This window comes from Podarcis pityusensis, assembly GCF_964106645.2.
Source record: "Podarcis pityusensis genome assembly, chromosome: 13".
Lineage (NCBI taxonomy): Eukaryota > Metazoa > Chordata > Lepidosauria > Squamata > Lacertidae > Podarcis > Podarcis pityusensis.
In genome coordinates, this window is record NC_138038.1 from 7,695,561 (window position 1) to 7,712,818 (window position 17,258).

Here is a 17,258-nt window from a genome sequence, read left to right on the forward strand (position 1 = left end):
ACACACACACACACACAATTGCTAAATTGGGAAAATTTGGGCAGGGCAAAAGGCTTCCTGGAAAGAAGGCCTGCATTTTGGCTTGGCCCTATAGCTTCAGCAGCCGCGAAATTAAAAGACGCCTGCTTCTTGGGAGAAAAGCAATGACAAACCTAGACAGCATCTTAAAAAGTAGAGCCATCACCTTGCCAACTAAGGTCCGTATAGTTAAAGCTATGGTTTTCCCAGTAGTGATGTATGGAAGTGAGAGCTGGACCATAAAGAAGGCTGATCACCGAAGAATTGATGCTTTTGAAATATGGTGCTGGAGGAGACTCTGGAGAGTCCCATGGACTGCAAGAAGATCAAACCTCTCCATTCTGAAGGAAATCAGCTCTGAGTGCTCACTGGAAGGACAGATCCTGAAGCTGAGGCTCCAATACTTTGGCCACCTCATGAGAAGAGAAGACTCCCTGGAAAATACCCTAATGTTGGAAAAGATGGAGGGCACAAGGAGAAGGGGACGACAGAGGACGAGATGGTTGGACAGTGTTCTCGAAGCTAACAACATGAGTTTGACCAAACTGCGGGAGGCAGTGGAAGACAGGAGTGCCTGGCGTGCTCTGGTCTATGGGGTCACGAAGAGTCAAACACGACTAAACGACTAAACAACAACAAAATCCCTTTAAGAACAGATGAGGAAGAGCAGGCACTTATGATATGATGCTAACACTGTTTATGCATGTAGGAGGCCACCAGAACAAAGGCTCAAGCACATAGAACAGGAAGAGTTTTCCTGCGGTGGCAACAGAAAGCAAGCTGCATTGTGCCATTTTGCAACTTTGACCCAGCCTCACTAATCAATACCTAATTGGGTAAGGAGGGCGGCGGAGAGAGAAAAGAACTCCTCTGCATTTTGAAATGGATGCAATTCTACTAGAAAAGCATTTTGCTAGAAGTTTGGGTAATCCAAAACCCCGATATGCATTTTTTAAAGAATGCAATTAACAAAATATGTCATGCATACTATTAAACTAGATAAGGTGGGAGAGCAGAGAGTGACACAGAAAAAGCTCAACTACAGGCAACAAAACTGCCTGAATTCTTCTGTTGCTTCAGTTAAAGAAATTTGAGCTATCCTAACCCTTTCAGCAAGACCTTCAAATTTAACAAGTGAGGTCCCTCAAAAAAATATATATGCAGTGGTGAGAATCCCCTGTTCCAACAGAAATGTTCCTCTTCAGAGCTCCAGCAAACAAGGAACAGCTTTTTAGGGTACAAAATCTGAACTGTATTTGTGCAAGTGTTGGTTTGTTTTCCAGTCTTGAATAAAGCAATTCTTTTAACTATGGTACCCATGGTAATTACCCATGGTAATGAAGATGATGTAATAAAACAAAAAAAATCAGTACCCACAATTGCATTAATTACCTTTATTTCCATTTGATTTCATTAACACCTGCATTTTAAAATAAAATGGAAGAGAATGGGTCAAAGTAAGATTGATATTTTGAACTGCAGTTTTACGAAGCCTCTGGAGGTTCCCCGGTTCATGAACACACTAGTATCCACTAAAGAATCAACAAAATTCTAGATTTCAGGGACACAGGAAAGAATGAAAGTACAGTGGTACCTCAGGTTAAGAACTTAATTCATTCCAGAGGTCCGTTCTTAACCTGAAACTGTTCTTAACCTGAAGCACCACTTTAGCTAATGGGGCCTCCAGCTGCCGCCGTGCAATTTCTGTTCTCATCCTGAAGCAAAGTTCTTAACCCGAGGTACTATTTCTGGGTTAGCGGAGTCTGTAACCTGAAGCGTATGTAACCTGAAGCGTCTGTAACCCAAGGTACCACTGTACATTAACAGCTTAGACGAGATGAACCTTCAGAGATGAGATGTTCCCTTCCATCCCAGCAATTCCTATGATTCTAGGAACTTCTGATAAGGTTCTGAAATCCGAGAAAGGCTATGCATAGTTTGTGTGAGATGAGACCTCAATTCCTCAGCCATTTCCCCATCCTTCTCTCAGGGCTAAAGTTATAGAATTAGCACCCTGGTTCAGCAGCGGAGGAAGCCGCTTGGGCCCCTGGGGTGATGCGCCAAGGGGCAGGCCGCCCAAAGGGGCAGGGTGAGGGCGGGGCAAGCCACCCATAGGGGCAAGGCGCACTGCGGGGCCTCCCGAGTCTGCCTGCCTCCTCCCACTCAGCCGCCCTACAGCTGGGGGAGAGGCAGGGGGTGGACCGTTTGGGCAGCGCAGAGCCTGCGCGCACCCAATCTCAGACACACTGCAGGCCCCGCGGTGAGTGCCGCTTGGCATTTTGTCACCCCCCTCAGGGGTGACACCGGGGGTGGCCCACACCCACCACCCTCCACCCCTGCCCTGGTCAACTAGACTAACCTTCAAGCCTAGACTTCTTTTCTCTGTACAAAACCCATCCTTCCAAGAAAAACTCCTGCTACTATAAAAACCCTGAAAACAAACAATGCAAGCCAAAATATACCAATTCACTTAATTCAGAAGTTTTATTTCAGAAGTGCAAACAAGGTTATCACTTAAGTCAATTTGTGGCCTGGGTGAAGTGACCTGTTCTTGCATTTGTGGAGGGAGGAAGAAGAAGAGGAGGAGGAGGAGGAGGAGGAGTTTGGATTTGATATCCCGCTTTATCACTACCCGAAGGAGTCTCAAAGCAGCTAACATTCTCTTTTCCCTTCCTCCCCCACAACAAACATCTGTGAGGTGTGTGGGGCTGAGAGACTTCAGTGAAGTGTGACTAGCCCAAGGTCACCCAGCAGCTGCATGTGGAGGAGCGGGGACGCGAACCCGGTTCACCAGATTACGAGTCCACCGCTCTTAACCACTACACCACACTGGCTCAGCTCCCTCTCTCTTAAAAATGAGCACATGCCGTTTGTAACCAAGGTGCTCTCTTGCCTGGAACAGATTAGGGCAAAGCAAAAGGAAGCTTTACAGAAGCCCTTTCCCCCAAGAGACGACGCCTTGGTAGAAGTCACAATTACAACACATGGAAAATGCTGAAAGTTCCATCCATGCAATGGAAACAATTGTTCACTTTCCTAAAGCTCACCGTTTCCTTCCTCTTTCTCTTGAGGAATCATGTCACCTGGGAAAACAAAGGCGTGAGCTTCTTTGAAAAGGTCTTACACACTGATTCTGCAAGGCTACTCTACAGAATCCAGTCACAAACCCTGGAAATTGTCACTAATGATGAATGAGCCTCTTACATACAGGAAGATATCATTTTGCATGGATGTTCCATTCCTGGCCCCTGCATGCGTCAGTGTATAAGCGTATAAGCATGCCTTGCCCCATTCTGGCTTCTCCCAGGTCCAAAAGGACCCAGTTAAAATGGCTGCCACCTGCATTTACCTTAAGCAGGTACACAAACCCAATGAGAGGTGTGCCCTTGCTTTTGCTGGGCAATCTCATTTATTTTAGGTCTAATTTGCGACAAACTCTCCTCATCCAAACAAGGAAGCCTTTCTCATTTCAGATCTTCCATTTAAAGCATTATTTAGATGCCATGCTACACTATACTAAAAAGTTTAAATGTTTTCTTTGTCCTTGAATCTTCCCGCAACGCTTGCCATCCTCTCCCGCCAGACCCTTTGAGAACCACCGAACTAAACTAACGTAAATACTAATGTCAAAAAGGCAAGCAGTTTTAAGACTGCAACATGCATTATAGGGCAAATTAAACTAAGAAAGCATTGTGAAGCACTGCAGAAGCTCAGCAAGGATAAGGCTATCAAGTGCTATTAGAGGTGATGGCTTTATTACCTCCAGGATCAGAAAAAAAGATGCCTCTGAGTAGCATCTGATGGGCAGCAAGAGTGGGAAAGTGGTATGGCACTCATGCGCTGTTGTGGACTTCCCACAGATATTTGGTTGGCCACTGTGAGAACAGAATGATGGACTATGTAGACAATGGGTAGGCAATCTAAGGCCCAGGGGCTGGATCCGGCCCAATCACCTTCTAAATCCGGCCCACTGACAGTCAAGGAATAAGCGTGTTTTTACATGAGTAGAATGTGTCCTTTTAGTTAAAATGCATCTCTGGGTTATTTGTGGGGCATAGGAATTCGTTCATTTCCCCCCCCCCAAAAAAAAATATAGTCCGGCCCCCCACAAGGTCTGGGGGATAGTGGACCGGCCCCCTGCTGAAAAAGTTTGCTGGCCCCTGATGTAGACCTTTGGTCTGACCAGCACAAAGCATTGTGGGAAAAATCCTAGAAAACATAACCCACAGGTCACACACAGATAAGCTAGCTCACCTGTCACTGCTACAGTTTGGCATTGAACCTGGTCTTCGAATCTGAACTTTTTCCTTGTAAAGGAGTCCAATGATACTGTGCCCCAGAATATATATACAGTGGTACCTCGGGATACAGACGCTTCAGGTTACAAACTCCGCTAACCCAGAAATAGTACCTCGGGTTAAGAACTTTCCTTCAGGATGAGAACAGAAATCGTGCGGCGGCAGCAGGAGGCCCCATTAGATAAAGTGGTACCTCAGGTTAAGAACAGTTTCAGGTTAAGAACAGACCTCCAGAACAAATTAAGTTCTTAACCCAAGGTACCACTGTATATATACATATAAAATACATGCATCTATATTTGCACGACAAGTGGCTGATTACCGTATTTTTCGCCCCATAGGACACACCGCCGTATAGGATGCACCTAGTTGTTTTTTTTTTGGGGGGGGGGATAAAGAAAAAAAAATTTTCTCTCAGTCTCCTCTTATCTGCTCTCAGTCTCCTCTTATCCAGGCTAAACATACCCAATTCGCTCAACCGTTCCTCATAATGCTTGATCATTTGGGCTACCGTCCTCTGCACATATTCCAGCTTGTCCATATCCTTAAACTGTGGCATGCAGAACTGGGCCCAGTATTCCAGGTGTGGTCTGACCAAGGCAGAATAGAGTGGGACTATTACCTCCCTTGTTCTGGACACTAGACTTCTGCTGAAGCAGCCTAGAATTGCATTCACTTTTTTTGCTGCTGCATCACATTGTTGACTCATGTGAAGCTTAAAGCAAGTCAAAACAGTTACTGGATAAAATAGAGCATTTTATTTTCATCAGGTAAATATGAAATAGCTGCATATGGAAAGTATTGGATAAATATTCATATTTAAGAAATGATCAAATTTGTTTTGTTGTTGTTGTTGTTGTTTAGTCGTGTCCGACTCTTTGTGACCCCATGGACCAGAGCACGCCAGGCACTCCTGTCTTCCACTGCCTCCCACAGTTTGGTCAAACTCATGCTGGTAGCTTCGAGAACACTATCCGGCCATCTCATCCTCTGTCGTCCCCTTCTCCTTGTGCCCTCCATCTTTCCCAGCATCAGGGTCTTTTCCAGGGAGTCCACTCTTCTCATGAGGTGGCCAAAGTATTGGAGCCTCAGCTTCAGGATCTGTCCTTCCAGTGAGCACTCAGGGCTGATTTCCTTAAGAATGGATAGGTTTGATCTTCTTGCAGTCCATGGGACTCTCAAAAGTCTCCTCCAGCACCATAATTCAAAAAAAATTGTTTTAGCATGCTGATATTCACATTACTTAGTATTCCAGCTATTACAGTATTTAAGATGGGGGGGGGGGGGGATCAATTTTTTAAAAGAAAGAAAGAAAGAAAGAACGTTTATCCAGTTTGTAAGAAATTGCATGATGTGCCAACAGAATACATTTGACCTTACTGACAGAAGGTTAAAGCAGATCTGTAGTCTACTTATAAGGACTTCACATATGGACGCACCTAATTAATTTAATGCATTGATGTAACAACATGCATGATTGATGGAATAATGCTGTGTCTATCATGACAGCACACTCTCCATGCAAGTCAATTATCAGCAGGATGTCCCATCTCACAAACTCTAGTGGTCTGTCCACCTTCCTTCTCTTTAAATCATGCATATAAAAAGTAAAACCCACATTCTAAGAATGTGGGAACAAGTGACTTAATTTGAGCGCCTGCTCTTCTCAAATCATCAAGACAATTAGGTTCATCAGCCTTAGATTTAATTTCTCCAAATTTACGCAGTATAATTATATCTGGGAATCACTTTTATCTCTCTCTCACACACTTATTAGTTTCTAAAAAGGATGCTGGTGTCAGCAGTTATTTCTCCTGCAAGTTGCCTGATTAACATACATTTCAATCTTAGATTTCTTTTATTAAAAAAAAACCACTCTCAACCCTAAACACATTTACTGAGAAGTGAATCCCACTGAGTTTCATGGCTTACTTTCTTGTGATTGTGCTCAGATGGCCGTTTCAAAATAATAACCAACAAATTATTTTGTTGCTACATATATATGTATATGCTATATATATATGCTACATATATATAGATAACAAGGGGGAAAAGATAAATAAAACTTATAGGGAAAGCTACATTAAGTGCAATTTTTTCCCTTAATTTTATTGCCTTCCAATCTTCTTAGCCTCCACATTGGGTATTCATTAGAGAGAAAAGCATGAAGAAAATAGAATCTTGTATTCTAGTGATCCCTCTTTTGTCAACTGGAGACTAAAAGATAGCACTAAGGAAGATCCAAACTATGTAGGGATTGTATTTACTCTGCGCATCTCCATGGTTTCCTTTTCCAGAAAAGGACAAAACAAGAACAAGTTCAATTGCAACTTTACAACCTTGACTAAAGGCCAAACTAGATGGGGCATTAATTGCAGGAATGCAATTAACATGCACATTTTTGTTATGTTAATAGCAACCATGGAGAAGCCTTATAGGGCTCCAGGACCCTGGGGGTGAGGAGACAAGGTTTAACTATATCTCTCCCTGACAAGTCGGAATACAATTAAAAAATTTTAAAAAAATGTCCAGTAGCACCTTAGAGCCCAACTAAGTTTGTTCTGGGTATAAGCTTTTGTGTGCATGAATGCTTCTTCAGACAAGGTCAGTTCTGAGAAAAATCACCTCTCCAAAGCTGCCATAGTTGTCATGATAAAGTATGAATTAAAAAAATTCTTCCAGTAGCACCTTTAAGACCAACTAAGTTAGTTCTTGGTATGAGCTTTCGTGTGCAAGCACACTTCTTCAGATACACATTTTTTTTTAATTTTGACTATGGCAGACCAACACAGCTACCTATCTGTAACTGGAACTATGATAAAGTATGGTAAATGCTAAACAGGAAATAGAGAAGGGAAACTGCGAAGGAGGGATGGGATGCAACAAACACACGTTGTTTCTGATTCTCTAAACCAGTGAATTCTCTAATCTTTTTCCCCCTCTGGGCCACACAGAATAAAAACTTGCTCTCGCTACACCAGGTATTTTTTTAAAAAATTGATAAGAAATACATTGGAAAACAAAAGGAAACAACTTCTAGCAGTGCTTGATTTATAACACAGAACACAGCTACTTTATAATATGATCAGAAAGTATAAAACAATGCAGCTGCATAAGAACATAAATCATTCCCAAAATATAATGATGAATGAGCCTCTTACATATGTACTTTAAGTATGTATACAAACTCAATGAGTGGTGTGAGCTTGCTTTACCCCAGTACAGTGGTACCTCGGGTTACAGATGCTTCAGGTTACAGACGCTTCAGGTTACAGACTCCGCTAACCCAGAAATATTACCTCGGGTTAAGAACTTTGCTTCAGGATGAGAACAGAAATCGCGCCGCGGCAGTGTGAGGCCCCATTAGCTAAAGTGGTGCTTCAGGTTAAGAACAGTTTCAGGTTAAGAACAGACCTCCAGAACGAATTAAGTTCTTAACCCGAGGTACCACTGTAATCTCATTTATATTGGATCTAATTTGAGACAAGCAAACTCTCCTCTCCTCATCAACACAAAGAAGCCTTTTTCTTTTCTGATCTTTCATATTTGTCAGAGTTGAAAATCCCTGTTCACAACCATTTGTTGTGGAGAACTGTAGAAGAATAGCCAATGCTCTTGAAGAGAGGTATTGATACTGTTTCCGGTTGTGCGTCAAAACGAAAGTTATTTTGAAACTGCGCTGGACTATATTACACTGTTTCTTTTATTGTTTCTTTGATTGTGTTTGAATCTTCCTGCCACGCTTGCCACACCCTTTGAGAACCATTGCTCAGTCTGAACCATAAATGGAACCACTATGATACAACATTTCCCTTGAGCGCACTATGAAAACACCTGTACGTACATTTACAGCACAATTCTTCATGTGAAGTTCAAGTAACAGCTTGATCCTCACACCTGCTTTTTATTATTATTATTATTTATTTTTTGAAGAAAGGGAATGAAAACTACTTGGCAAAGCAATACTTGAAACAGAGCGTCTTGGAGACGGCGCTTATTATTTACTATTTATAATATTTCATGCCTGTATGGCTTTCAATAATAATAATAAAAATAAATTTTATTTATATCCCGCCCTCCCCAGACGAAGCCGGGCTCAGGGCAGCTAACAACAATCAAATAATCCAACTTTCTAAAAACACTGCATTATAAAAATTAATTAAAATCAAATTGATGGCAACCATTAAGCAAAATTCTGTGCAGATTGCCAGAGGAGGGAGTCAGGCTGCGCCCTGACCAAAGGCCTGGTGGAACAGCTCTGTCTTGCAGGCCCTGCGGAAAGATGTCAGTGCTGCTTCTACATGCTATTTGGTGCACATAAAATGGCACGCTAACAGTGCAACCCTATATGTGGCTACCGGGGGTGGAGAATTCACTGAGTTCCAAAGGACTTCCTCCCAAGTAAGTGAGTGCAGGATTGTGGCCTACAAGTTACAATACATGCAAATAAACAAACAGCACTGAGCTAAAACCGTAATACCCTTAGCACAGGCATCACCAAACTCGGTCCTCCAGATGTTCTGGGACTACAATTCCCATCATCCCTGACCACCGGCCCTGTTAGCTGAGGATGATGGGAGTTGTAGCCCCAAAACATCTGGAGGGCTGAGTTTGAGGGGGCCTGCCTTAGCAGCACAACTGAGCAGCAAGTACCTATTTAAAAAAAGAGCTAGGTCTTGACCAGTAAAGTATAGCAGTGATGTCATTAGAGTGCTAATCAAAAACCTATTTCAGCCTTGCATTGCTTTCTGGAGATCTTGACGAGTGCTTTTCAACTTAGCTGCTTTAAAGTATCACTGCTGATCCACTCATAATTCTGAAGAGCAGGCAGGTTAACTTTTAGAAATCTCTCTATCCAGAACCAAATCCTCTAACATTCACTCAGATGTAACAGCGATATAATATTTGTTACAAGGCCACAGAAAATTCCAATTATTAGCTCTCAAAGAAAAGCGGGGTGGGAGGGGGGAGACCAGTGCCCTTACAAAGCCAAGCGATTAAAGATCTTTGCCGGAAAATTAAACTTCATAAAAATAAAAAAGTCTATTTGAATTATACAGCAAGATTCTTTAATAGTTTCAAGACTCGTTCATTTTAATGGGGGAGAGTTAAGAATATGCCAACTCGCTGAAATCAATGAAATCTTGATTGGGCCCATAATCTTCTTTTTAAAAAAAAACAAAACCTGACACTGGTTATAAAAGTGGAGGGGGGGTAGTTTAAGCTTTTTCCATCAGCCTGCAGAACTAGCTCAAGTGATCCTCAGTTCTATTCCACATGTTGGAAGGAGTACAGCTACGCTTCAGGAAGCTGAACTTCCAAGGACCCTAGAAAAAGGACATTAGTGACTATTGTCGCAATGAATGGTGGCTGGCTCACTGCAAGCCGAGCCACTTCCAGAGACAGTGTTGTTTGGTCATAATTGGCCAAGGCACCCCCTGCTGTGCAAAGCATTTGTCAAATAATGCTTGTTTACAAATAAACTTCCAAATGGTACCAACTGGCCATTAGCGAATAAACCCTGGTTCACTTCTAATGCCATGTCCCTTTTAAAAGGGCAGGAACAGAGGGTGAACGGAAGCAGCCAAGTAGACAAGGTGCAACAATCCTGTATCTGACTGCATAATTCATTGGTTATTTTCCAACCTTCCCCCCCCCCCATCCTCTTCCAAATTTGGCTATGCAGTTTCAAGCCAATAACCTGCTCAGTTCCACAAAGTCAGTCGTTCCTGCAGCGCGTATGTTGACTTTGTAGGATGTGACTAGGGTTAATTTCATTTTGCCATGCTAATGAAATATTAAGAGGGCATAACTGAAAAGGCTTCCCACACATCTCAAAGTTATGAGCTTCAAGATACACTGTCCCAAAAGATGGATCTGGGAAAACAGTCTGTTACAGCAGCTCTGACTCTCTCCCGGAGCTGAAATTTTCAGTCAGCACTGTGCAAACAAACTCTGGGCTTTTTGACTGAGTACTTTCCAGTCAGAAGCTATGTTTTCCTAAGGGAATAAACCCATGCTTTCCACCTAAGCAGAAAGACACCCAGGCCCCTCACTAAAACATGCCACACAGAACAAAATTATAGCATCAACTGATCTCTGCCAAGGTATAAATAAATTCACTTCCTAGCTATATTTTGCCTTCCTCAATCCATCTTTCTGGGAGTGCCAACTTTTTGAAAACACACACATACAGTATACTGTATTTCCAAATACACCTAATTGCCCATCAGGAAACTCTGTCAGTCTAGGACTTAATTTAGAAATCGTGCCACACCATGGTTGAGGAAGCCAAACCATGATATGACATGGCAGTGCATTGGCAAACCGTGGTTTGTGGTCATCTAGCAAATAAAAAGCCACAATATGTGTTAAATGCACTTTGGTGTAACATATGCTTTGACAAACTGTAGCCATGCTACTGATCCATCTCTATAGGTCACTATGTCTAGAGACAAGTGCTAAATAGGGGAGATCCTAACCATGGTGGCCTTAGGTTAAAGGTAAAGGGACCCCTGACCATTAGGTCCAGTCGTGGCCGACTCTGGGGTTGTGGTGCTCATCTCACTTTACTGGCCGAGGGAGCTGGCGTACAGCTTCTGGGTCACGTGGCCAGCATGACTAAGCCACTTCTGGCCAACCAGAGCAGCACACAGAAACGCAGTTTACCTTCCCGCCGGAGCGGTACCTATTTATCTACTTGCACTTTGACGTCCTTTCAAACTGCTAGGTTGGCAGGAGCAGGGACCGAGCAACAGGAGCTCACCCCGTCGCGGGGATTCGAACCGCCGACCTTCTGATCGGCAAGTCCTAGGCTCTATGGTTTAACCCACAGTGCCAGCCCTTGGCCTTAGGTTGCAAAGTATAATTAGCACATACCACCATTTGGGTTTATTTCTGAACTGATCCCATCTGTCTATATGATCACAAATGGAGACCTGGCTTAGGAGATTTCTCCCACAAAGAAAGGGCTCCCAGCAGATTTCACACCCATTCTCCTAAGTAAGATGCTTGTGAACATTTTCCAAGCCCCAAATCCACCAGCTTCTCATTACCATATCAGTGCAGATCATGGGGGTTGGGGGGGTGAGCAAGGTAAAATGCCTTTGTGTTAGAAATGTCTAATGTCCTCCATCCCGTTATCCAGATGATAGCATTCAGCACAGAAATATTATTCCATGAAGGGCAGATCAAACAGTTCAATCAAACATCAATATAGCTATAGACACAGTTATTCTAATTATTGAGGCTAACACCCCATGCACAAGTATTCATGTGTTACAATAACTTATTCAAACAGCAAACTCATGCGTTTGGTGTTGACAGCATTGCAGCCAAAAAAAGGGCAACTGTAGGGTGGAGGAGATATCCCTGAGGTTTGCAAAATGACAGTCTTGAAACCGGGGGCAGTGAAGGCTAAACACCCTCAGTAGCCACAGAAAGGAAATGTCCTGCTGAGAGAGAATGGCTGACAGGAACACTGCAGCAGTTTGTTGCAGACCCCACAATTTAGGCTTTTCCGTGGGGGGTGGGATTACACCTATAAAGAAGGTTTTGTTTTGTTTTGACAAATCATTTTCTTCTGGGTGATAGTCAGGAAACCTTTCTCTCAGTTCACATCACATAGAGGCATTGCCAGTAAGGCTTTGACTATCAAACCACGCAATATAACAAGACCAATCCTCATCTAGCGACAAACCTTGTTATGTGTTGGCTTCAAAATAAAAGAACTATTAGATGCCAATAATCTTCCAAAAGCATCTGGCTTTCCTGTTGCAAAATTGCTCATTTACTGTCCTCTTCCGAGCACACACAAACACTCTCATCAGATCTCACTGTATCTTGATTTCATTGCATGGCAAAGGCTATCATCCCAGGAATTATGAAAGTAACTGAAAGAGATATGAAATCCCACTTCTCTTTGGCGACAGGAAGAACTGGGTTTCCTCACCCTTTGCTGAGGAGTTTCTGCTCCCCCCCGCCTCACACCTTTGACCCAACACATGCAAAAATGGCATCTGAGTCTTATAACCCCCACTTAAGCTCGCCATACTAGAATCTGGAGGGGGGAAACGCTATAAAAATAGGGGAGGTCATTTATAAGCACCTCTTTATACAGACTTCATACAGCTCAAGTTAAGTGAGCAGAATGAACTGGCTTTCATACACACAAAGTAGCTCTACAAATAAGTCACTTTGGAGTTATTTTTCCATCTAAATGCATACTGTCCAAGCCGTTCCCATACCCTTCAACCAACTAAAACGCAGGAATTCTAAAGGCACCACCAATTTATAATTTTATAAAATTATATTTAAAAAATTATAGGGGGGTGTTCAGTTGATAAGAGCTAGGAATAAGACCGGCCAGCTATTGCCACCGACGCAGACATATGCCTTAGGAAGGGACAGGCGGACAACCTGCTTGCTGGATGGTGGGTTTTTCTTTGCTCATCCTAGCCCCACAGAATCTGAGGCGAAGCACTTCTTCTCCCAGACTAATCCCCTGCACTCCAGAAGAGCCATCTCCATAGCTCTACACACTGAATCTTCTTCACAATGTGATCCTGCCAGCCCAAATAAGACAAAAACGGTATTGAACAGCCCACTGAAGCAAAGTCTTCTAAGCCTGCGGTGGCCACCACAATCATGGAAAGATGCTGAAATCATGTATGATTTAGCTGAGATTCCTGTGTCGTAGGGGGTTGGTCTAGATGACTCTTAGGGATCCCTTGCAATTCTGTGAAAATGGTTCTTTCTGGACCATCAGCTACCAGTATGAGTCGTATTCAGAAGGCCCTTGTATTCTGCAAAACAACTACCACCCCTTATACTGTATGTATAACCAGAAGTTGTTTAGACTAAAATGCAAACAAATCTTCACTCACACACTTGCAGTGAAAGATCAGGAAAAAATTGCCCACACTTTTACCTCTAGGTTTTTAAAAAACCTCCTTTTGTTAACTATTTTTTTTTCCTCCTCTGCTTCAGTATCAACATCAGCCAAACATGTAGGCATTAAAAGCAGGTGAAGATTTTCCTGGTCTGGAAATGAAAGCAATGGGGAAAACCTTCGCTGGGGAGATTTCTTCCTGGATGTAACAGGAGCCAGGCAAGTTCTTTCCCCCGCAAATAGTGCTGCTCCTATTCACCCCCCCACACACACCCAGTGCTATTTTTCTTTTAAAAAAAATGTTTAGGGGTACTCTCATTTTCCTACTCATATTGAAATGCTGCCCTTCAGTGAGGCCAAACTTAGATTCACAAAATGTTTAGGAGTATGCGTCCAAGGAAAAAAGCACTGCCCCTACCAGTCGGGAGGATGAGAGGGCAACTGGGGGTGGCGGGGGGGGGGAGAGAAAAGCGAAGGCGAGAGAAGCTGCTACTGAAATGATCTTACAGATGGGGGGGGGGGGGAGAGATGAAAAAGAAGAGCTCGCTTCATGCCCGTGCTTTGCCCAAGCTCCCATCTCCAGCACCGCTACCTCCCACCCGCAACAAACCCGGGAAGATGTGTCAAACCTACGGCCAGGGCGCCCTTGAGCAGGTGCAGAGTGCATTGCCTCCGGACGCCTGTCTGATACGGCGGAGATCGTGGGCACAACCGCCAGATCGGAAGGGCATGAGAATCTTAATCTCAGGGTCGTGGGTTCGACCCCCGCGTTGGGCAGATTCCTGCATTGCAGGGGGCTGGACTAGATGACCCTCGTGGACCCTTCCAACTCTCCCATTCTATCATGAACTCTGCCGGACGAGCCCCAAACCCCTCTCCTCACCCCTGAGAAGACGGGCTGGAAGAGAAGAACCAACGTGGAGAAAGCTGCCTTTTTTATTTTCATGCTTCCCATCCGGGCAGCTGGATGGACTGCGCCTCCGAAGCCCCGCGAAGCCCGATGCGGGCCGCCAAAAAAGGGTCACGGGCGCCCCGGCAAGCGCTCGCTCGCTCGCTCCCCGCCCCCCATGCCCCGCTACGCCCGGCGCCCTCCCGATCCCTCGCCCGGCGCGCTCACCTTGGCTGCCGGCCGCGCTCCGGAGCGTCCCGCCGGGCAAGAGCAGCAGCGGCAGCAGCACCGCCAGAGGCGGCGCCGGCGGGCGGGTGCGCAGCATCCTCGCTCCGCCCGGGATGGGCTCCGCGCGCGGGCTGCGGCGGCTGCCTCGGCCGGGTCGTCGCCCTCCTCCGCCTTCTCCTCCTCTCCGGAGACGCTGCGCAACCTCCTCGGCTCGGCGTCTGGCCCTGCAGCCGCTCCTCCTCGTCCTCCGTCCCGGTAGCGAGCGGGGATGGCGACGGTGTTGGGAAGCCCCGGCGGCGCGTCTCCAGCAGCGCGCCAGAAACTCCGAGCTCCTGCTTCGCCTTGGTGCTGCTGCTGCGCGCAGCCACCAGCGCGGCGGCGGGGGCAGGGGCGGTGCGCTTAGCCCCGCCCCTGGCTCCTCCCCTTTCCTTGACGGCCTCCCCTCCCCCTCGCTAGAATCGCCAAAAAGGTGGAGCTGCCAGAGGGTCCTCTCTTCTGACCCCCCAAGCTGGTTCCCAAGGGTGCCAGCGCGCGGCTATGGAACTAAATGGTGCGCCTTGCTTGCGCGCAAAGTGGGGAGCAAGAGGAATGTGTGGTGTGTGTGTGTGTGTGTGTGTGTGTGTGTGTGTTTTTAAGCATTTATCATAGCGGCCCTCGAGGATTCTCGCATCAGCTGCTTGGGATTCCCTCTCGACGGCCTTGGAAAGGCGATCGGTGTCCTGACCGTGCACTGCGCAAACGGTGAGCTGGAGAGCGCGGCTTGCCCGGGGCGAGCGGGCGGTTGAATGGCAGAGGCAGTCTTCGTGAAGGACATGCGAATAAGTTGAAGGAGACCGGCTGGGCCCAAACGAACGAAACGAATTAACATAGCGACCCATGTCACGATCGGCGCATAGGCAGGATCGGCACATAGCTACGCAAATGTCAGATGAGGGTCACCTGGCTTGCCAGTGGTACATGTGGAAAGCAATGTGGAAAGCAAGCCTTGCCAACAGTGTGATGCAGCAGCAAAAAAAGCTAATGCTATTCTAGGCTGCCCCGTCAAGGGGCAGTAATAATCCCACTCTATTCTGCCCTCTATTCTGCACTCTATTGGGGATGTGGGTGGCGCTGTGGGTTAAACCACAGAGCCTAGGACTTGCTGATCAGGTGGTCAGCGGTTCAAATCCCCGCAACGGGGTGAGCTCCCATTTCACTATCTCAGCTCCTGCCAACCTAGCAGTTCAAAAGCACATCAAAGTGCAAGTAGATAAATAGGTACCGCTCTGGCGGGAAGGTAAACGGCGTTTCCGTGCACTGCTCTGGTTCACCAGAAGCGGCTTAGTCATGCTGGCCACATGACCCGGAAGCTGTACACCGGCTCCCTCGGCCAATAAAGCGAGATGAGCGCTGCAACCCCAGAGTCGGTGACGACTGGACCTAATTGTCAGGGGTCCCTTTACCTTTACCTTTATTCTGCCCTGGCCAGACCCCACTTGGAGTACTGTGTCCAGTGCTGAGTGCCACAATTTAATAAGGATATTTGCAAGCTGGGATGTGTGCAGAGGAGGCCCACCAAGATGATCAAGGGTTTGGAAACCAAGCCTTATGAGGAACACTTGAGGGACTTGGGTATGTTTAGCCTGGAAAACAGGAGCCTGAGAGGAGATATATGATAGCCATCTTCAAATATACGCATGAAGGATAGAATTGTAGAGTTGGAAGGGACCCTGAGTCCTCTCTCCCCGTGGCCAAGCTGACGCCTTTCTGGGAAGCCCACAAGCGCAAGGCCTGCTGCTTTCTGTCCCCGATCCTAGAGGTAGTATACCATTCCTGTTCCACACCACACTTCTAAACACTGGGCTTCCTCAGAAGAACCTTAGGGACCCTAGTTTGATAAAAGGTGTGGGGAATTGTAGCTGTGTGAGAAGAAAACTAAAGTTCCCAGGATTTTTTTGTTGGCGGAGGCCATGTGTTAGGCATCCTTAGCCAGCCCACATGACATGAACAAACTTTTGTAAAATCAAAACTTTTGATTAAAACACGGTTGCCGCAAAAAGAAATACAGTGGTACCTCGGGTTACATACGCTTCAGGTTACATGCGCTTCAGGAAGCAGCAGCAGGAAGCCCCATTAGCTAAAGTGGTGCTTCAGGTTAAAAACAGTTTCAGGTTAAGAACGGACCTCCAGAACGAATTAAGTACTTAACCCGAGGTACCACTGTAATAAAATACAGCAGTAGAAATAAATAGCAAGAATGGGTAAACAATAGTGCACAGCCGGGGGGGGGGGCAGAATAACATCTCGCTTTAAAGGTATGACCAGTGTTTTTAGGAGAGTTTAGAATGGCAGTTACAAGTTAAGGAACAGAGTTACTAAGCTGTGGGCTGGAGTCAAAAAAGCAGGATGCTGACGTCTGTTTTTGAACCTAGTACTGTGGCAATGGGAGAGGCCAGAACCTCTTCGAATGTAATGCTGGAGATTCTTCCATTGAATTCAGGTTGTATATATGTGTAAATAAACCATGGGTCATAAAGACATCCCAGAACTCCGCCATGCCTCATTGTCAAAAAGGGAACACAGACCCATGAGCAGACTTGGGTACAATGGTGCCCTGTGTGAGCCCAAAATTTGGCGTCCCTCCCTACTCCAGTCCTTGCGCTGCCTTCCTGAAGGTGGGTAAGGAGGCACCAGGCTTTGGGAAGGAGGAACAAGGGCTCTGGCAGGGTTCTGGAGCCCTACCACTTCCTTCCCAAAGCTGGGAAAGCTCTAAATAGGTTTTGGGAAGGAGCTGGGGGGACCCTAGGAGCTTGTCAGAGCCTCACATCTCCTTCTCAGCACCTAGTGGGGGCACACAGCTCTAAATCTGCCCCGACAGACCCTGGTAAGCGCATCTGGTACACCTGGAATCTCACACCACTTAGAGATTGGGGTGGCATGTAACAATATGTTGCTT

The 17,258-nt window shown here is 45.7% G+C and overlaps 1 protein-coding gene across 8 annotated transcripts in view; it reads right to left on the bottom strand.

The window, feature by feature from the left end:
* Positions 1-14,423, bottom strand: part of EPHA5 (EPH receptor A5) — a 250,643-nt gene extending 236,220 nt beyond the window's left edge. For 5 of the 8 annotated variants that reach the window (XM_080976572.1, XM_080976571.1, XM_080976568.1 and 2 more), the window contains exon 1: positions 14,324-14,423. In XM_080976572.1, the coding sequence (XP_080832698.1) occupies positions 14,324-14,420 (97 nt within the window). In that variant the 5' untranslated portion in view covers positions 14,421-14,423. Of the gene's footprint in view, positions 1-12,734; positions 12,754-14,323 lie in introns of those variants that run through there. The other 3 variants (XM_080976574.1, XM_080976573.1, XM_080976570.1) reach the window with 2 other exon arrangements.
* Positions 14,424-17,258: the final 2,835 nt, after the last annotated feature.